General features: G+C 44.0%; 1 protein-coding gene across 2 annotated transcripts in view; it reads right to left on the reverse strand.

Annotated features, from left to right (window-relative positions):
- Positions 1 to 136: 136 nt before the first annotated feature.
- sesn1 (sestrin 1) overlaps positions 137 to 21568 on the reverse strand; it is a 66252-nt gene continuing 44820 nt past the window's right edge. Inside the window, exons 1-9 of one of the 2 annotated variants that reach the window (XM_061707422.1) lie at positions 4923 to 5181; positions 4059 to 4124; positions 3763 to 3963; positions 3480 to 3662; positions 3019 to 3252; positions 2629 to 2883; positions 2354 to 2544; positions 2111 to 2255; positions 137 to 2004 (exon numbers count right to left, since the gene is read on the reverse strand). In XM_061707422.1, the coding sequence (XP_061563406.1) occupies positions 1918 to 2004; positions 2111 to 2255; positions 2354 to 2544; positions 2629 to 2883; positions 3019 to 3252; positions 3480 to 3662; positions 3763 to 3963; positions 4059 to 4124; positions 4923 to 5024 (1464 nt within the window). In that variant the 5' untranslated portion in view covers positions 5025 to 5181 and the 3' untranslated portion in view covers positions 137 to 1917. Of the gene's footprint in view, positions 2005 to 2110; positions 2256 to 2353; positions 2545 to 2628; positions 2884 to 3018; positions 3253 to 3479; positions 3663 to 3762; positions 3964 to 4058; positions 4125 to 4922; positions 5182 to 21568 lie in introns of those variants that run through there. The other variant, XM_061707421.1, reaches the window with a different exon arrangement.

Here is a 21568-nt window from a genome sequence, read left to right on the forward strand (position 1 = left end):
TTGGTGTAGAACCAAGTAGTAAAAGTGGGCTGATGCGGTCGCTGATTGTGCTTTGACCAATTCCTGAATTGTGTCTCTTTTAATGAAGCAATAACATGAACTTGTTTAGGAGAAAACTATGAACGATACACGACAATTTAATATTATAGTTTATTTTTCACGTTTTTCATATACTTTCATATAAAAAGGTTTAACTGACATCAGTCAGAAGTTTGAAAAAAAAAAATTGGGAGAAAAATAAACAAAAACGCTCCAGTTCCTCTCAGTCCACTTTCAAATGTACCATTCCTTTATCACTGCTGCCATCTTCCTCCTCCTCGCCATCTGGATATCACTCGTTCATCTGTCTTATTCCTTAATCCACCCTCAGAAGAATGCAGTACTTTAAGGATTTTTAGTAAACAAAAAAACAAAGAACTGCAGAGTTTTCACATCTCTGTTTAAAACTAAAAACAAAAAAAAAAAAAGATGCTGCTTTTGCACTGGTTAGACTCCCCCAGCTGGGAAATAAGCACAGCTACAACCTTTTGCGTTCGAAAGCCATCGACCGCAGTCGGCCCCGTGTGGGCACGCCAGGTCCCCAAGCAGCGGGAAACACAGCAGCCCAGAAAGAGTCTCTGCTCATCAAAAGAGCATTTCATACATGTTTCATAAAGAAAAACAGAAGAGGTATTCATTTACTGGTAAAATTCACAATCCAAAGCTTTGAAAAGTGTTAGGGAAACCAGGCAGCTGGATGGGATAAGCGGAAGACAGACACGGTGCGGTTAGGACAACCGGAAGCAAATCCCTCCTGGAAACCCTGGCTTCTAGCTTTTGATTAGTTTTTTTTCTTTTTCTCAACATTTCCAGAAAAATAAAAGACACGACAAAAGATAATTATCTCACAAAAACAGCTACAGCAGAAGCAAGAAGGCTTTCCTTCAAAGTGCCTCGCTTTTTTTTTTCTTTTTTGACACATGAAATTCCAAGACATACTTTTCTCCACTCTTAAACACATTCACACCTCAGTCATCATGACACGTGTACAATCACACTCAAACAGGGCTCAGACAGTGTTCTTTGAGTTGTTTTCCACATCTTTCTGGTTTTCCACATCTCAGATTAGCTTACATTGACATTTGGGAAGTGGGTAGGGTTGGGTTGGGGTAATGCAATGGATTTCTAATGGACAGGGGCTTATTTAAAAAAGGATTGAGGGAATTGGGTGAGGGGTGATTTGGGGATCAATGTGATCCCATGAAAATACAACATGGGAGCAGCAGCAGCTTCAGCACGTATGCACACTGTGCTGGATAGTTCAGGCACACTTAAAAAAAAAAAGAACAACCACTGCCTAGAGTTAATGTGTCTGTCTCCAGTTTCCACATCAACAAAATCCACTTCCTCATAATACAAAAAAAAAAATGAAATAAAAAAAAGGTATTAAAGAAACTAAACAAATAAAACACAGTGACAACAGAATCAAAAGTGCAGACTGTTTCTGGCTGCACATATTTCTGGGGATTTTCTCAATCTACCAGGAGACAGGTGAGATTGGAAACCGATGAGTTGCCTGCTTGAATACTGAAATGCAGTCCTGGATGTCTCCCGTTGATGCCCAGGCCTGGTGCAAACCCCTTTAGCAAGGCAGGAGTTTGCACCAGGCTGTCTCCTCTTGGTCAGTCTTGGCACTGCAGGTGGAACATCTTGATGCGTGCATTCACTCGTAGTTTGAGATGATTCTTTTTTTTCTTCCTCCCTTGCTTTCTATGTTTGTTCTGATCCTCTTCTCAACATCCAACCAGCAAGCATCGTCTCAAACAAGGGATCTTTTCCAGATTTTTGTTGACCCCCCCCCTCCCCCCATTGATTTTCAGTGTCCCATAATAAGTAACGACAGTAAAAAGGACAACGATGAAAACGCCAAAAAGCACTTCATGTCATGTAGCGTGTGATCGCTCTCAGAGCGTATAACAGTTCTGCCTGCATTCGTGCTTCCATAAGAAGCAGATTAACGTGGACCTGCAAAACATAAGGGGGAGAAAAAAAGAAAAAACTGTAAGAGTTAACCTAACAAAACAGGCTGCAACCACAAGTTAAGAATAGGTTATCCAGAATTGAACTTCACCTTCTCGGAGTGCTGAAACTGCCTCCAGAAACTTTCATACATTCTTTTGGTGGTCTTCTCGGGGCTGCACACCATGGTCTTAATATAGATCTTAAAGCTGCGGTCCAGGAGCTGGTTTATCTCCCCATAATCATAGTCGTCATACCTGAGGAAGGTGGCAATAGTGTCAGGGACAAGGGCGCAGAGTGACACAGAGCAGCACGTATTACAGAAATAAAAGTTGCATCACATCCAGAGACTGACCTGATGCCAAACATGCAGTGGATGTAGTTCCAGATGGCCCTGCGCAGCATACTGGTGTCCACATCCTTATGTGTCGCCATGGTGTTGTATGTCAGATTGTAAGCCATCTGAAACTTCTCGTCCAGCATCTGACCAACATCAGGATACAATCTGTTGACCAGTGAGAAACCGTGGTCCTCCCAGCTGTAGTCCTGCAGGCCACACAAGTTTTATCTGATTAACGCTCACGCGGTGCATCTTCTCAACTTCCTCAACAAACTGAAGCTGATCTTTACCTGCGCTCTGAACGTGGGCACGTGCTCCCCCCTCCTGGAGAAGTCCTTGTAGCCATAGCTGGTGTCCTCAAAGTGGCGAGAGATGTCTCTGGAGGGGACACACTCCTCCTCCTCAGCTGTGACCACCAACATGCTCTCCGTCTTCTCCCTCTCGAAGCGAGTCGCCATCTCCTCCTGGCTGGCCTCCTCGTCATCACGGCACTCCTGCAGCTGCTTCATCCTCTCCATGAGGACCTCCACCTCACCACACATTTCCTGCACCAACAGAGCAAAATATATTTATATGATACATAGGAACACACACGTTTTTAAGCAGGTAATTCGAGATAATGTCCTTGAGCTGAAATTAACTTGTTGCAACTGGACAAAATTTCTACTGTTACCACCCACCTGGTTGCCCAGCTCATCGTGGTGATAAGCGTGGCCATTTCCATTGGCAATGTCACACACGCAGTACTGGCTAAGAGAGGGGGGTCTGAACGTGTGTCCGCCATCGCAGTGGATCTCAGGTGTGATGCCGCAGCCGAATGTGAAGGAAGCGAGGGAGTGATAGTGTGTGAGCAGGACCACGGCGTGGATCAGCTCTGCCAGGGACCAGCTGTGCTCCTCAGCCTTCCGAAGGCCCTGAAAGCAGAACAAAGAAAACATAAATAAATAAAAATGACGAGTACATTTTCACTGTCTTTTTAACAAATGAGAAAAATCTGCGTTTACTCTTTAAGTCTAAATCAATGCATTTTTGTTTTTACTGTCCTCACTGGACCTCAAAATCACACAGCTGTGCCTCTAGTCTACCGTCCGCCCAAAACCTCATCCTGCTCCAGCTTTCTCACACAAACAATTTCACTCACCTCGATGTGTTCCTTGGTGAGAAGCCAAGGCCGGTGGGCGAGGATTTTGTTCAGCTCTCCGAGCAGCTGCAGCTTCTTAGGGGCTTCATCCAGACCGTTCAACCATTTAGGATCTCCTCCTACCTGGAGGAAATCGTTCACGTGTAGGTTGACCAAGTAGGAGCACTGGTGTCTTGCTGCTGCCTGCAAGAACATGTAAAAAAAAAAAAATAATTTAAAGATATTCAAGTACCGAAACTGGAATGTTAATAAGAGACTGGACAGAGCATGGATAGAGTCCTACCATGATGCCGATGTAGTGTCTGTAGTGCAGAGGCAGGGGTCCATCCATCTGCAGCAGGTAGTGCTGCGTCCGGAGAAAGCTCTCCAGGTACTGTGGATGGAAGCCCATCACCAGAGAAATGTTGTCGAGGCGACCGAGGGCTGCAAACGCATCCTCAAATATTGACTGCGTCCTGGTGTCCACTTTACTGATTTGAAGAATCTAGTTTTAAAACATAAAAATATCAATAAATCTGATGCTTCTGTGGTTTGTGGGACATCTTTAAGATTTGGATGCGATTAGAGATCGTCTCATACCTCTTTTTCGGGGATAAATCTGCTTGGTCCGTTACCTAGAGGTCTTGGGATCCTAACTCCCAAGTCCTGCAAGACAAAAGAAGAAAAAAAAATCTTTAAATGTCTTAGCAGAAGCTTGGAGTACCGTTAAGCCAAAAACCAGCACTTCTCCTTTCTTCCACCAGCCCCTCTGCTGTAGCAGTGTCTGCTGCAGCACCATTAAAAAAAAAAAAAAAAAAAAAATCTGGCAGGCTGTATTTTCCTCACATCATAAACTGCAAATATTACAATACAAACAATATTTAGGTTTTTGTCAGTCTTGAAACAATTTGCAACTCTTGCAATACATTTGTAAAACAAGGAAATTAAATAAATAATTACATAATTATATAAAAATTATAACAAAGAGTATGCTTGAACATACACACATAGGTTGACATTTTCTCCCTTCATGCAAAATTAAAAGCCAGCAGAAGCCTCGGCATTGTTATGTCCAGTAACTTTCCGCTGCTTGTCGAGACATGTCTAGCGGACAATGTCCTGCAGCAGCTCCAGCAAATGAATTAACATCCCAGAAATGTGCCTTAACCAGAGGTGACACTGGGTTTTAAACGAGTTTTTGAAATGTGTCACCTCAAAACAGAAGAAGAAAAAGAAAAAAAAAAAAAGAGAAAACTGAACCTCAACCTAAACTACTACAATAACCTCCACAGAGCCGGAGGATCGATGCCCACAGAAACTCTCCAGACGCGTAAACAAGTCCGCACAAAAGACTGCACTGCAGCTTGCTTGTTCAAAGCATAAATGTCGCTGAAAATGTATATTTAAATGAAACGCCTGGCGGTTTTGGCTACAATGTAGTTCGCCTCCTCCTCCTGCTCTTACCTTTTTGGTCAGTCGTTCACAATGACTGCATATCTTGAACAAGTCTGTCACCGCAATTGAATTATTTTCCACGTTTGTTGTCGGTGCGACTGCGTGCCTCATCTCGTTTCCTTGCTGCAACTTGTTTTTTTCAGAGGTACAGAAAATGCAAAAACTGCTATTTTATGGGCTTTATCCTCCTCTCTTTGTTCCTTAAGGCACTGGGCAAAGTGCTCGGCAGTCAGCTGTTGCAGCCCCTCAGCAGAATACCGTCCTCCGCAGCTCCTAACATTCGGTAAATAAGTCGAGCTTCGTGTGATTGACGTGCGAAGCAGCCAATCACGCGGCGCACACGCCTCCTCCCAACCAATAGGCGCTCTAGGAGCGTCAGGGGGCGGAGCTAAGCGTGAGGGAAGGGGGCGTGGTAAACGTGAGCAAGGGGGAACAATCCCCCTTTAAGAAAACATCATCACTTCTCTCACCTCCTTTTGTTCGCTGCTGCCATTGATCATGATTGAATTTTCTGTCATGCATTGGACTCTGTGTGCTAACTAAAGCCTGCAATCAATGCACGCCGATTGATGATGATTTGCTTCAAAATAACTCAAATCAATAAAGATGTCAAAACATGAGAAGTGGACTCCACTACCTGAAATACATTTTTGTAATGCTAGAAATGCAGCCAAAAGAGATATTATCTTTACTGTATGTCATGAAGAAATGTTATCTGTGTAAATGTGCATGAAAACAACAAGCAGCAGCAAGCCGCCTCCTCCTCTTTGAGTTGGTGGAGTAGCTGAGAAAGGTAGCGGTCCCGTGAATAAAGATCAGCATTAAGACAGGAAGATGGATAGTTGCAGGACCTGCTGCAACAACAGCCATACAGTTGGTGGTTTTCTACCGCAGCCTATCAGACCACAGATAATGTCATTTCTCCGCCAATCAGGCCACGCTGAATGAGTCCTTTTAAAGCTAGGAGGAAGCACAGATAAGAAAAGGCATCTCTTATGGCTTTGTTTATCCCTGTCTGACAATAACATGTTATATTTATCACACTGCACTTGTTAAAAAAAAAGTCAATGATTACTCAGAACTATTTGATGAAAAGTTCAAAACAATGCAACATTCTGCAAAATTACATATTCTGCATTATAATAAATTGGTTAATTTCTCAAGTTTTTCTTTCTTTTTTCAGCATGTGCAAATGCCATTTCCTCTGCAATGCCAGCAACCATGTTACAAAAAAAGACAAACGATACATTGCAAAGACAAACATATATCTGTGTCACATCTTTGTGAGAAAGACTTTAAAATGTTTCCCAAGCAAATCAGTAAAGAATATTCTCTGTTGATATTTAATAGACTGCACAACAATGTTGATTGGTTGAAGCAGACATGAAGCTTCGTGAAATACTGTCCTCGTCTCAGGACGGTGCTTGGATGGACTTCGAAGTGACACAAACAAGTTAAATTTGGAAATCATGAGCTAAAGAAGAAGCCTAGAAGAGGCACCGTCTGCCCGTGGGAGCCTGCCCAGCCAGTTTGTCAAGTGCTTGCCAGTCCCCAGCACTGATAACTGGATAGCACAGTGTTCAGCAGGTTCATTGTGTGCATGGAACCACCCCCCACCAGGCCCTCGACCGATGCCACAGGGTGGGGTGCAGGCAAGCGGTAAACATGTTCCCAGGGCTAGAGTCAGCACTCCCAGATCTGCTGGGAGCCCCATGGCTCAGCAAAGCTGCAGAAGAGGCTGGTCAGCGTTAGGGCTTATGGCACACCAAACCTTTTCACATAAAAGCGCTTAGGTTTGGGGGTCCAGCCTCGCAGACAGGGCCAAACACTATTGTCATAGTGCACGCACTGACTAGGCGGTAAACGTTACAGTGTCCACATTGGGGGTGTCTGTGTACTGTATGTGTCTCAGTGATGTGTTGATATTGTACACCCTCCTTCTCAGATGACTCCTCCACCATCGTTGCATGCTTGTTTTGGTCCGCATGACCTATACAATAAATATACCAAGACTCAAAAACCACTCCCCAGGCTGCTCTTCTCTAACTTAACATCTTCCCGTCTATCTTCAGTCGACTGCTTTGTTTTGCATATAACTCGCTGGAACAATTAAAGATGACATGCCTGAACTGTTCATACTAGACCTTGATATGTTCTGCCTTGCTTTAATAACAACCCGAGACGCTGCATCTTCTTGTGCGTCTTCTGAAGGTGGTTAAGAACACAGCGTGACAAACAGAAACCACAGCGCAGGTGTCTCGGAGGGAAAGACGACTTGCTTTGTTAGACGTCCTTGTCATTTGTTTAATGTCATCTACAGTGAGTCTGAATGCGTTGCTCAGAGAGCGCTAATTACTGCAGACTAAACAAGGTCAATATCAAGGACGAGACAGCTGAGGGTCAATTTCGCTGTTGTTTGGGACAAACCTGGGACATTTGTGCTACATGTTTACCACCAAGACAACTTGCCACCCCTTTTGTGAATATATGTGATGGGAGTTCAGACTGGCCTGGAGACAGCACAACACATGAAAGATTAGCTACAATGAACAGGAATATTCCTGGAGATATCTCAGATTTGTTTCAGACAGTTGTCTACAGGAGGAAGAGAGTGGACAAGGGATTTATTTCCACTAGTTTGAAATGTTTAAAAAACTCCCATGAACTGAAGGAAAATCATTCAGATTTAAAGTTTCTTTTTCCAATATCATGAGACTGTTTGCTATTCATATACTGCAATTAAACAATATAGGACAAAAGATTTCAGACTTCTTTTCATGTAGTTTGAATTATAGTTGTGTAATTATGGCTAACTTATGGTGTATTTCAAGTGTAATCAATTTCAGATTTTGTCTCAAGACGTATTTATATAGTTAACTTTCCACACTACGACTATGAATCATAAAGGTTTCCTCCACCCAACTGTTTTCACACTGTACATGTCACAACTCCTAACTGAAGACTAATTGCAATATGAAACAAACATCTTTGTTTAGCACACTTTATTTTGGCCCCTGATGATGCTTCTTTGTTAATTTGGTGATTTTGTGACCCTTCTCTGCTTGAGCTCTCTCCTATCTTTCATCTCTTAGTTGTTTGAGAGCCACTGAGGTTTTTATTCAGAAGAAATTAACTGTGAGCCACAGAAGTCTAAATGGCACTTGAGCAGATCAGGTAATATTTCAGGGAGAAGAAAGCAAGTCAGGTCTATTGATTAGATGGGGTGTGTTTGGACATATTTATTTGTTGATAGACTTTTAAGAGGATTGTGTGGTAAACAATAAGTAAATCCATTTAGACTGATGAGAAGGCTCTTATTTATAAGGCAATCAATGGTGCCAACTGTTTTTTTTTCAGATGCAAAACAGAAACTTCTCACAGTCGCTCATCAGCCACACAGTTTGAACGTTTCCTTTACACCACAAGCAAAGGGAAATTTTTACAAGTGAAAATAACAGTGATAAAACTACAGCAGGATTTCAGAAGAACAGATACTGTACAAACAACACTTTCCTATTCTTTTCTGTTAGATTTCATTATCTTTTTTTGAAACATCAGACCCTGGTTATGTGTACTGAACTTGTAGAAATATAGAATATGGTTTGAAACTAGTTAATAAATCTGAGAAACCAAACTGGTTTCTATTTAATCGAGATGAGTAATTTCTGACAAGTGTGGCAGCAACTGTTTCAACTGCTCGTGGAAGCAGTTGTATTTCTTTTATGAGTGCACAAAGTAATCAAAAACAGCCTCCAACTAGTGGAGAAACTGATAACAGTTAATGAGATTTAAAAAAAAAAAAAAGTAGAGAGGAAGCCGTACAAAGCGTGAAAACTTCACATATGTGTCTCAATGTTGCTTCTGCCATGTTTTTTTCATGCAGTTAAATGCATGAGAATTGCAGAAACTGTGGGGATGTTCAACAAGTCGCACAAGTCCACCAGAAAACCAGTTCAAACCCGACCTATCGGTGCATACAGGAGAGGAAACAGAAAACTCTGACATAAGCCTAGCAACAGGCTTCCACCAATCGCAGGGTAGAAAAACAGTTTCATGAACCAATCTTCTCTGCTCAGTCTCTCTTGTTTCTCTAGAAAAAAAGGAAAAAGAAAGCTGAAAGAAAGTTGTGTCGGAGTATGAAGTTTAAAGCTCAAAAAGCAACTTTATGTGTTCTGTTTAAAAAAAAAAAGTTGTAGAGTTTCTTCTTGTATTTACAGAGCTGTAATTTGTCTGTTTGACTTTCCCTGACAGAAAGAGGCAAAACAACGGTCTCCTTGCTTCACAGCAAACACCAAACCACATGTTTCAAATTAGCCCGAAGGCTCAAAACAGCAACTCTCATCTGTGAAAAACAACTACAGAAGATTTTCCATGTAAACAGATTACTTTAAAAAAAAAAGAAAAAAGTTGCCATAGACATCAATACAGCTATCAGAGTTATTTCTTAGTTTTTAACATACAAAGCTGAACAGCAAAAACTTAAACCTAAGAGGATATCCCCTGTCACTCTTCAAACACAGCTTAAAGTTGGAGTCTGTTCATCTCACTGAGCATTTAGCCGAGCAGAGACCAGAGTTAACCCTTACCTGCCCCACGCAGGGGCTGCGACCCGCAGACATACAGAGCAGCAACACGGACACTGAACACACGCCAAGTTGTTAAAACCTGTTGATCATAAGCTTCAGAGTAAGTCATGTAGTTTGGTTTAATGAAATAAGAAAAAACTACTTTATTTAAAAGGCTGAAACTTGTGAGGGAACTGTGTGGGAATAAAACTTGCTTTCTGCCCTTCTTTTAGGAATTCTTGTTTCCTTTTTTCTTCTTTTTCTTTCTTCTCTTGTTCTCTGATCCATGTGTATTCTGGCAGGATATCAGAGTGGAGCGGGCTCGCCAAGCGCCGGCTTTCCTGAGGGGACAGGCGTGCCCCCCCATCCCCCCACTCCCGCCCCCCCCCACCCCACCACCCCAACACCCCTACCCCCAAGACCAGCAAGTGCTGGACCTGCGCACAGCGACTCTGCGAGAAAACAACCTTCCCCGGATTCCATGAAATGCAAAGGAACTACAGGGAACTCTGGGATAAAGCAGAAAATAAAAGAAATGAAATGACGCTGGTGGAGGGGAAAGAGGCATGTGGGCCAAAAGATAGCATCTCCTTTGTGAGTTTATGCTACTAGGGAGAAGCTTGCTTTTACACAAATCCCGTACAAATCTATATGTCCTGTGGTCAACAATCCAGGGGAAAAGGCGTTGGCCTGCAACCCTTGTGTGCACGTGTGGAAGAGTGAGTTCCCGGGGATGTTATTGTAACTGGGAGAGGGCAGCTGTCACAATACAACAAGCTCAGAGAAAAATATTCCACAGAAAAACAGAAAATACCAAACGCTCCACTGCCATCTTTAGCCCAATATAACACATTTCCCAGAAAGCAGTACACAGCTTGTCATTGTTCTTGGTCTCAACTCTTGTCTCCATATTCAGTACTCTATTTGTGCAATAACAGCCTCAGCTTGATTACTCAGTCTTTAAAGGTATTGCACTGAATGCTTCAGATACCGAAGCTTTAAACTATGAGATCTGAGGTAAGATTATCTCCTTCACTCATGTCCTTCAAAAACACGGGTCTAACAAAGCTGTGCTCAACTCAGCATTAAGACTTTTTGACAACACCATAACAAAAACAGGTCCTCTGTGGTCGGATGCTGTGTGACTCCATACAGGCACAGCTGCTTTTCTTCCCCTTTTGACAAGGCTTCAGTTTAGCTGACTGAGCAAAAAATAATGACTCATCCTACTGGGAATGCAGCCAGAACGTTGCTGGCCATCACCCTGTAATTCTTAACAGGCATTGTGAACCACGCATAAAAGATCCGACCCTTCACCTGTTTCAATGGGAAGAAAGAGAGGCGATGACTCGCTGCCAGAAATACCAAGAAACAACAAATTAATCAGGGATGTTTACAGCAGGTAACTAGAAGTCAAACATGAGCCACTAAACTGAAAAGACACCTGTTGAGCCACAGAGCTTAATGCAGCTTTATCATTGTTGTGGTTTCTCTCAGAAAATAAGTCAATACTCTTCTATATTTAACAGAAACACTCGGGGTGTCCATACTAAGGACAGTGATGGAGGTATAGCAGCCTAGAAACTGATGAAGGTTTATGTAACACATCACAAAAGCTGCAGCAAACAGTGAACACTACGTACTGCTGTGCTGATGCTGGTTTCACTTCAGCCCGTCTTTTTCACCTACATGATATCAAATCAGCAACTTCCACCAGCATGTATTTTGATTGCAGAGTTGAAAAGGTGATGTGATACTGCTGTACTCTAACAGGTGAGGAAATGATACGCCCAATTGTTACCCTTAGAATCAGTTCAGCTGTATCCTTTTACTCCATTAATAGATAACGAGTCCTGATACTCAATTGGAGAACAAAATGGCTGTCAGGACCTCGTTCAAGTATGATGTCACAGGGGCCGCTCCATTAATGTTTCATAGTTTATAAAACATCCATTTCAGTAGGTGGAAGCTCGTCATTGTATGTCAGTGACAAATTAAGTATTTCTTACGCTGTTTGTGCTTCGGTTTACACAGAACTGAATCAGTACTTAGAGATGTATCCCAAAACACGAAGCACAGTCCATGAACCCTCCTCCTTTTAACTGTATTAACAGGTTGTGTGACATTCGGTAACCGACGTGCACCGACTGAGAGCGAGGTGGTGGCAACCGGAACGAGATGTCTGTATGCACAGTCCTTTTTCTTCATTCTGTGGACTTACTAAGTTAAAGTTACTTTGGTTTGCCAGTAATAACTGGCAATTAAAAAGAAAAGAATGGGGCCTTAATTTCAGACTGAAATAGACGATAGTCGACGATAATCAAGTTTCTATCCAGCAACTTTCAATTATCTGCCTGACAGTATTGACAGCTTTCATCTAACATTTAATATTTTCAGGTGCAGTTAGCAAGTCAGCATTGCCTGCATGATTCAGCTGAAAACAAGCCGACTTCACTTGACACAGACACTGTGTAAAAGAAGGCGTTCCTATTTGCATGATGGCTACATAAACATCCCCCTCCATCAGCTGACAATCGTATAAAGAGTCAAGAAACATAATGACTTTTGCATTTCAGAGGAGTCTTGCAAATAAGGCAACATGAGTTTGGGGGCTTTCTGGGGGAAAACAAGGAGCAAGAAAGTCTCGTAAAAAGCATGAGAAGTGGCCTTCAGAAGCAAAGTAGCAAGGACGTCATGTCACATGGAAAACAGATGCAATGCAGATTATAGATATCATGAAAGGCGTCTTTTATTTGTTGGACTGGATGAGAAATATGAGAAACCCACAGTTTAATTCATTCCTTATACATGTATGCATGTTTTTGATTTAGGAAAGGCAAAAATATACCATTATCCATCAATCACCTTAATGAGTTGCAGCTTCAAAATGTGGTGAGATATTGATACAGGTCTGCCCAATACAGCCACTGAACCATGACTGATAATTGCAGGCTATTCGTCTTTGGTTTTGTCCAATGCCCCACTCCTTTTGCTCCACAAGTTTAGCTTTAAACAGTAGAGCAGGAAATATACACAGCGGAGCCAGCAGATTTCATGTGTGCAAACAAGAGAGGGGCGGGTCTAATATACACAAACTCACAGCACATGCACATACATGCTCCCTTGAGACTAGAGCCAACAAGTTCCTCAAAGATGAAATCACAAACACATGATGTGAGATCATGAGTCTGTCCTAGCTAAATAAAGAAAAGAAAAAAACGGAAACATTTAGAAAATGCTTAGATAGCATTATTTTAAGGAATGCAGAAATCCATACATAAAGTACTATGAGTAACACAAACAAACTCTAATGTGTCTCATAATAAATTAAACACACAACAAGGATTCAATTGCTGTAAAATGATAACAAAAATACACTTCTATACATGAAGCTCAGTGCAGCAACTTCTTTTTTCAACTGCTGAGTTGACATTTCTGTCAAAGAAAGATACTTTTTTTAAAAAAAAGAAGCCATTTTATAGCCAACTAAACAGACTGCATTTAAATTTAACCTTCACCTTAACATGATGATGCAATTGTAAAGCTACAGGGTGAGATAAAAGTGCATATAACTGTATTACAGTTTTATCCATCTGTTAGAAATGCAGGGGGTTAATTTGCGAGGTTCGTGAGTATGTTGGTTTCCAACGTTTACAAGCTCTCCATGGACCTCGTAACCCTGACATAAGTGTGTCTGTATTGTGTGTGTGTTTATGTGTGTGTATGTGTGGCCCTCCATTTCATGCCACAGGTAGTGTTGGACATATTTGCTCTGTGGTTAATCAGTTACATGTCTGTGGGACCGAGAAAAGAACAAACCAACCGAAGAAAATCTTTCATGTCGTTTCCCCGAGTGGATCTGAATCTGTATCAAATAATCCATCATGTTTCACATTTCGGATATAATTAAAAGAAATGTGACGTTTATCTTAAATGGTGTGTTCTTGTGATGACAAAAATTAGACATTTTGTGAATTCATGCAGCCAAAGAAATGATTTATTTTGCAATTCAAATATATTTCTTTTTTTAACTTTCGTTTGAATACTTTCGTTTTGCCGTTTTCTCATACACTTGGCAACAAGTGCACAGATAACCTACTGGGCGCTATTGTGCTGTTAATTGTCTTACATAACCCCAAATAGGTCGACTCCAACAGGAGGGCAGGCACTGCTCCCATTGGTGTCATACCTGATAAAAATTAAAAAGCCGTGTTTAACAGTAAAATCGAACAGTTTATCTGCCCCGTCACTCAGACACCATGGTAGTACCGGTTCTGTATCACTTACTATAAACAGAGGGAGAAAGGGACATTATGAGAAGCTGAAGTCTGTATCTCACAGACAACTACTCAAGAAGGACAAATAAAAATCTTAATATTTTTGCCTTATAGCAAGTAAAATAAAGTGACTTTTTTCATCTGTGATGTCAAAGAAGATGGATGTCAGGGTTAAAGAGGGCATTCACAATACAAGAAAAGACGGTGGAAAGAGAGTGATAGGAGGAGAGAGGACAAAGGGAGAGGATTATTTGACCAGCGTGCTGAGAGGAGGCGCCTCGTACCTTATCATGGATAAGTAAACACCATGCACCGTCTGGAGTGACATCATTGTCTCTGAAAATCAATAACTAGCCACTTCCTGCGCAGTGGGAAAAATCGATGACTCTGTACACTAGGTTACCAATCTTTACCCACTCACCTGAGGCGGCGTGCACAAAAGCGCACACACGCCGCTCGCAACTTGTGCACCTACTGTAATGCAGAGTACAAACACCAAAAAAAGCATTAACAGAAACAACTCCGCAGTCATAGTTTTCATCAAGGGGAGCTGCATTTGTGCAGCCCCAGTGCAGAGTCAGCCCATTACGGGATTAGTAGCGGCCACAGCGCGGTGTAGGCACACTGTTGAAGTCTAAAGGGGATAATGGCTCTGCCAAATCAGATTTCTATCAGGTTTCCCACACAAACACATACACACACACACATGCGCACCTAAAAACCAGATCAGCACGGCTCAGCCCTGATCGGCAAATCTCCCAGATGACCCTGCTTTCCTCAAGAGCGTTTGAAAACCTCTGTTCTTGCTGCTTGTTTTTTTGCCCTTATAGTTTGTCATTATGCAATAAAGCCCAAGTTCAGAGTTGAAAAGTAATAAAAACAAGTAGGTGGAGAAAAAACAACATTTGAAAATTAACACAGGACTTAAGTGTTGCACAAAAGATCTCCTTGTGAATTTGTTACTGACAAACAAATGTCTGGAATGTGGAACTTTGCTTGCTTTTCTAGATAAACGTCTGGGTGGAAGAGTTCAGCATTATGAGCCTCTCATATTTTCCCCTATTGCCCTGCCAAGACAAGAAGTGGCAGAGCTGGTAAGTGACTGACAGAACTGGATTGTGGAAACTAATTGCAGCCTGGGAGAAATGCATAACCAGAACAATTAACATGACTATTATTCTTTCTTTCAAACACAAAATGGGAGGACATAAATAAAAAGCATGTTAAAATGTGTGTTACCTTCTTTCATAAATAAGATGAAATCACTTGCTGAGAGGGTGTATATTTCATTATTATTTATCCGCATCCATCAATGTATTTTGCCATCCATCCATCCATCCATCGTCCGCCGCTTATCCGTTCCCGGGTCGCGGGGGCAGCAGCCTCAGCAGAGATGCCCAGACTTCCTTCACCCCAGACACTTCCTCCAGCTCTTCCGAGGGGAGTCCGAGGCGTTCCCAGGCCAGCCGAGAGACATAGTCTCTCCAGCGTGTCCTGGGTCTTCCCCGGGGTCTCCTCCCGGTGGGACATGTCTGGAACACCTCCCTAGGGAGGCGTCCAGGAGGCATCCGGTACAGATGCCCAAGCCACCTCAGCTGACTCCTCTCAATGTGGAGGAGCAGCGGCTCCTCCCGGGTGACCGAACTCCTCACCCTATCTCTAAGGGAGCGTCCAGCCACCCTGCGGAGGAAACTCATCTCGGACGCTTGTATCCGCGATCTCGTCCTTTCGGTCACTACCCAAAGTTCATGACCATAGGTGAGGGCAGGTGCGTAGATTGACCGGTAAATCGAGAGCTTCGCCTTTCGACTCAGCTCCTTCTTCACCACGACGGTCCGGTACATCGACCGCATAACTGCGGACGCTGCACCGATCCGTCTGTCAATCTCCCGCTCCATCGTTCCCCCACTCGTGAACAAGATCCCGAGATACTTGAACTCCTCCACCTGAGGCAGGACTTCTCCACCCACCCGGAGAAGGCACGCCACCCTTTCCCGGTGGAGAACCATTGCCTCGGTCTTGGAGGTGCTGATTCTCATCCCTGCCGCGTCGCACTCGGCCGCAAACCGCCCCAGCACATGCTGAAGGTCCCGGTCCGATGAAGCCAACAGGACGTCATCCGCAAAAAGCAGAGACGAAATTCTGTGGTTCCCAAACCGGATCCCTTCCGGCACCTGGCTGCGCCTAGAGATATTGTCCATAAAAATTATGAACAGGACCGGTGACAAAGGGCAGCCCTGCCGGAGTCCAACATGCTCCGGGAACAAATCTGATATACTGCCGGCAATGCGAACCAGACTCCTGCTCCGATCATACAGAGACCGGACAGCCCTTAATAGAGGGCCCTGGACTCCATACTCACTGACTCCACTACCCCCCCCACAGAATGGCACGAGGGACACGGTCAAATGCCTTCTCCAGATCCACAAAGCACATGTAGACTGGTTGGGTAAATTCCCATGAACCCTCGAGCACCCTGCGGAGGGTGTAGAGCTGGTCCAGTGTTCCACGACCGGGACGAAAATCGCATTGTTCCTCCTAAATCCGAGGTTCAACTATCGGCCGTATTCTCCTCTCCAGTACCCTGGAGTAGACTTTCCTGGGGAGGCTGAGAAGTGTGATCCCCCTGTAGTTGGAACACACTCTCCGGTCCCCCTTTTTAAAAAGAGGGACCACCACCCCGGTTTGCCACTCCAGCGGCACTGTCCCCTTCCTCCATGCAATGTCGCAGAGGCAACCAAGACAGCCCTACGACATCCAGAGACTTGAGGTACTCAGGGCGAATCTCATCCACCCCCGGTGCCACTGAGGAGCTTATGAACCACCTCAGTGACCTCGGCTTGGGTGATGGATGAGCACGTCCCAGAGTCCTCACCCTCTGCTTCCTCAGTGGAAGGCATGTCAGTCGGGTTGAGAAGATCCTCGAAGTATTTCTTCCACCGTCCGACAATGTCCCCAGTCGAGGTCAACAGCTCCCCTACCGCACCGTAAACGGTGCCGGCAGAGTACTGCTTCCCCCTTCTGAGGCGCCGAACGGTCCTCCAGAATTTCCTCGAGGCCGACCAAAAGTCTTCCTCCATGGCCTCCCCGAACTCCACCCAGCCGCGGCTCGCTTGGCCTGCCGGTACCTATCTACTGCGTCAGGAGTCCCACAGGCCAACATAGCCCGGTAGGACTCCTTCTTTAGTCTGACGGCATCCTGTACTTCCGGTGTCCACCACCGGGTTCTAGGATTGTCGCCACGACAGGCACCGGAGACCTTGCGACCACAACTTCGAGCCGCCGCGTCGACAATGGAGGCAGAGAACATGGTCCACTCGGACTCGATGTCCCCCGTCTCCCGCGGGATCTGAGAGAAGTTCTCTCGGAGGTGAGAGTTGAAGATGTCCCTGACAGAGGGCTCAGCAAGACGTTCCCAACAGACCCTCACAATCCGTTTGGGTCTGCCCGGTCTGTCCAGCCTCCTCCTCCGCCAGCGCATCCAACTCACCACCAGGTGGTGATCAGTTGACAGCTCAGCCCCTCTCTTCACCTGAGTGTCCAAGACATGCGGCCGAAGGCCAGATGAAACGACAACAAATTCGATCATTGACCTCCGGCCTAGGGTGTCCTGGTGCCACTTGCACTCTTATGGCCCTTTTCCACTAGTATCTACTCAGCTTGCTTCTACCCGCCACGCCCCTGCCACGCCCCCATTCTGCAGAGGTTATATGCGGGCTGAGCCGGCACTATATCTGACGTCATCACATTACATGCCACTGATTGGTCAGGGGGCGGGGCCGTCAGACGTTTGAATCAGGAAGCGGGAGTCAGCGCGAGAACGACTGGCGGCTCGCGGCGATTTTATTATACAGCGCAAACGTCTGTTTAGTGATCCAACTCTGATGTGCAGATGTTCATAAACCTGGTGGCTGACGAGAGAAATTAAAAAAGGGATGTAGATGGGCAGTTTTATTCTCAGCCGCTCGCGGCTCCAGCTGATTTCTGATCAGCGCCGACACATCAACAAATGGGTTGCACAATCGAGTACGTCACAGCCGCTTCACCCCAACCCGCCCACTTCTCACCTGGGTGTGGAAAAACAAACGGGGACAAAACGGGTGGAGCCGGGATGAGGAGTGACGAGCCGTGTCGGGCTGAATAGGTACTAGTGGAAAAGCGCCATTATGCTTGAACATGGTGTTCGTTATGGACAAACCGTGACTAGCACAGAAGTCCAACAACAAAACACTGTGCGGGTTAAGATCGGGGAGGCCGTTCCTCCCAATCACGCCTCTCCAGGTATCACTGTCATTGCCCACGTGAGCGTTGAAGTCACCCAGTAGAACAATGGAATCCCCAGTTGGAGCACTATCCAGTACTCCTCCCAGGGACTCCAAGAAAGCCGGGTACTCCACACTGCTGTTCGGCCCGTAGGCACAAACAACAGTGAGAGACCTTTTCCCGACCCGAAGGCGGAGGGAAACAACCCTCTCGTTCACCAGGGTGAACTCCAACACATGGCGACTGAGCTGATTCTCTTCAGCGAGGTGACATTCCATGTCCCCACCGCAAGGGTTGTGGTCCAGGGATTGGATCGTCGAGGCACCCCGCCAAGACTGCTACCCAGCCCACATGGCACCAGCCTATCATGGACCTTCCTGCAGGTGGTGGGCCTACGGGAAGGCGGGCCCACGTCGCCATTTCGGTAAACAATATTTATTAAATATTATTTGTTTATTAAAATAGATGCATACATTTTGTTTAATCTGCACATGCTAAAAATGCTAAATCACTTTCTATTGGTCCAGTTTCACTGGAGGTCTGTTGTAGTAATTTAGTTGAGCTAAATAAGTCCAGGACCAAATCTTTGTCTATGTTCGTGTGAATGAATACCAGTCTGGAGAGCAAACCTATTTTCTTAATGTACCAGAGCAAAGGTTTGGCCTGTTGCCTATAAATCTGACCCTTTTTTAACCCGTCTGAAAGGCCATCTCTGCTCACACAGCGCCGAGATATCGTGCAGGGTGAGGGTGCTTTCTCTGCTACAGGAAAGCTTCGCACAATACTTGGCCCCCCTTGAAGAGGACACATGAAAAAAATATGCACACAAAGACACATCTAACTGTATAAAAGAAACCGAGCGCGCAGATAAGCACACACGCAGTGCTTTCCATGAATCTGCTGCCAGCTGAATGAGAACCCTGGTGCTTGTCTGAAACGTTTACTAATGTCAATCTGACTAGGTCGGACCTTGTAACATAAATATATCATTTTCAACAAAGCAGAAGTTTGAAATACACTAACAGTCACGCACACACAGTGCAGGTGAGTTAATCAAACACATTATCAACTGTTCAGAAGAATCCGATACAGTGCTTTTCAAAAATGATTAATAAAGCACTGTCAAACTTTCTATGGTTTTACTTATGATAATCTCCTGCATTTTCTCAACACCTGAGCCAAATGAACACCAAAAAACTGTTTTAAAGCACTGGAGCCACTTCTGGAGCTTATCTTCTCCTTCATTATATATTAATATTTACAAATGCTTTCCACCCACTGTTTTGTTTGACACAATGTCGGATGCTTATTAGCTTGATATGAATATTTACGCAAAATGACTTACAGTAAATATATATAATATATAAATCTACTATATGAATACCTGTATTTACATTTAGGTCTGAATAAAATCATATGAACAACTGAATTATGTTCCTGTAATGTTTAACAAAGCCATCAATGCTATGCATATCATGTCTGGGCTATAGATTCAAAGGAAACCACTATTCAACACAGACACACACACAGACACACACACAGACACACACAGAGACACACACAGACACACACACACACACACACACACACACACACACACACACACACACACACACACACACACACACACACACACACACACACACACACAGACACACAGACAGACACACACACACACACACACACACACACACACACACACACACACACACACACACACACACACACACACACACACACACACACACACACACACACACACACACACACACACACACACACACACACACACACAGAGAGACTTGGGATCTCAAGCAGACAATGAACAGTGGAACTGTGCCATAAAGGAAGGCTGTTGTCCAGTCACTGGGCAACTGGGGCAGCAGATGGTCATCTTCCCTTCCACTAACACCAATCAGGAACAAAGGGAGGAGAGAGGTTTGACAGAGTGGTCACTGAGTGAAAATCTTTCACAGTACATGGGAATGACTCAGCCATAACACATAAGGCAAATGAGCTGGACAATGACCGACTGAACATTTGAGCTGAAGCACTGAAATGAACATCTCACGACACCCAGAAGTACTGTGAAACACACAATTTTGGCCAACGCAGAAAACAGCTTCAGTCGTGCTTTTATAGTCAATGTGACTGGCTTAAAAAGCAAAGCAAACAAACTTGGGCAAACCAAAATTGCACCAGAAGTGCTCGTGTAAGAGGCAGAGGCAGAGCTTTGGTGCAGAAAGAGCAAAAGAAGGGAAAGGTCAGTTCTGACATGAAAATGAAAAGGGAAGAAAAATCAGAGGGTAAGGTTTCATATCCTGTTGATCAGCTTATGCTGCTCAGTGCTAAAGTTTTCACTGGAGATACTTTCATTGGTATATCCATGAACAAGAATGCTTGTGTGTGGGTGTGCACACAAGAGGGTGAAAAAAAAAAAAAGAGGTAGCCTCATCCAAAAGAGAAAAAAATGTTTATGATCTTTGCGCACCAGAGCCTTTGTTGATGGAGGGGCTGGGGGGGGTGGGGGGAATCAACAAAAAGAACATGGGCTCATAATTTTGCCAGTCCTCTATTTTCTGTAGCGTGTCAGGAGGCATGTTTTGGAGGGGCCAAACCCACAACAACAGTCACACTGCAGAAATAAAAGACTTAATGGCTTCAGCAGGACGGAAGCTGCAGGACAGCCATGTGAGCAATTTGTGGTCTTGTTTTGGTAAATGTAAAGTACAGAAAACAACTTTGCATGAATGGAGCCTCTGTGCACCCAGCAGAGTGAACCACCATCAAGTAAACATGTTTGCTAAGAATGTTGCATCACAGCTGAGGTATGAGAGAGCAAAGAGTCAAAGACAGAACAGGAGAACGAGATGGAAAATGAAAAGAAGAAGAAGTGCAAGGAATTATGAAAATAAAGCAGGTTTGAGCAGGTTGTATATGTTGGCCATTAAATGCTGAACAGATGAAGAGACATGCAGGATGAAAATTTCTGTAAAGCTAGTAAAGATGACCTGATTTATCAAAGGCACAAAGTAAAAGATGGCACATTTCTTTACTATTCTAAGAAAGATTTTTTTTTTATTTTACAGTTAATACAAAAGAAGAGGGCCCAAAGCAAAAATTTGTAACCCTCTGGTTTATTCTGATCAACTATGCAGAACCAAAGTACCACTAGACAGATTCCTCCACATAAAACTTTTTAAAAGAAATAACTTTCCACCAATTTAGAGTTTTAACATTGAGTCGAAATTTGTAGACAATTTTACAAACAGCAGTCCGTGTTTAAATACGCGGTTGCAAACAGCATTCATAAACAATCCTGTAAATGCGGTTAGGAAATGTCAAAGAGTGACCTTTATAATTGAGTGTCCTTCAGACAATGGCATCTCGAAGCATTTACAATCTGTGACTGCTGTTTGCAGCTGCATATAAATGCAGACGGATTATATTAAAACACTGGCAAGGAAAATTAGACTAAATAACCTCAATGGCTTATTTACTCTACCTTTCTGTTCATATCAAGCTGAAGTTTTAATTTATCCTTTCAGAT

The sequence above is a fragment of the Cololabis saira genome, chromosome 18, assembly GCF_033807715.1.
Source record: "Cololabis saira isolate AMF1-May2022 chromosome 18, fColSai1.1, whole genome shotgun sequence".
NCBI lineage: Eukaryota > Metazoa > Chordata > Actinopteri > Beloniformes > Belonidae > Cololabis > Cololabis saira.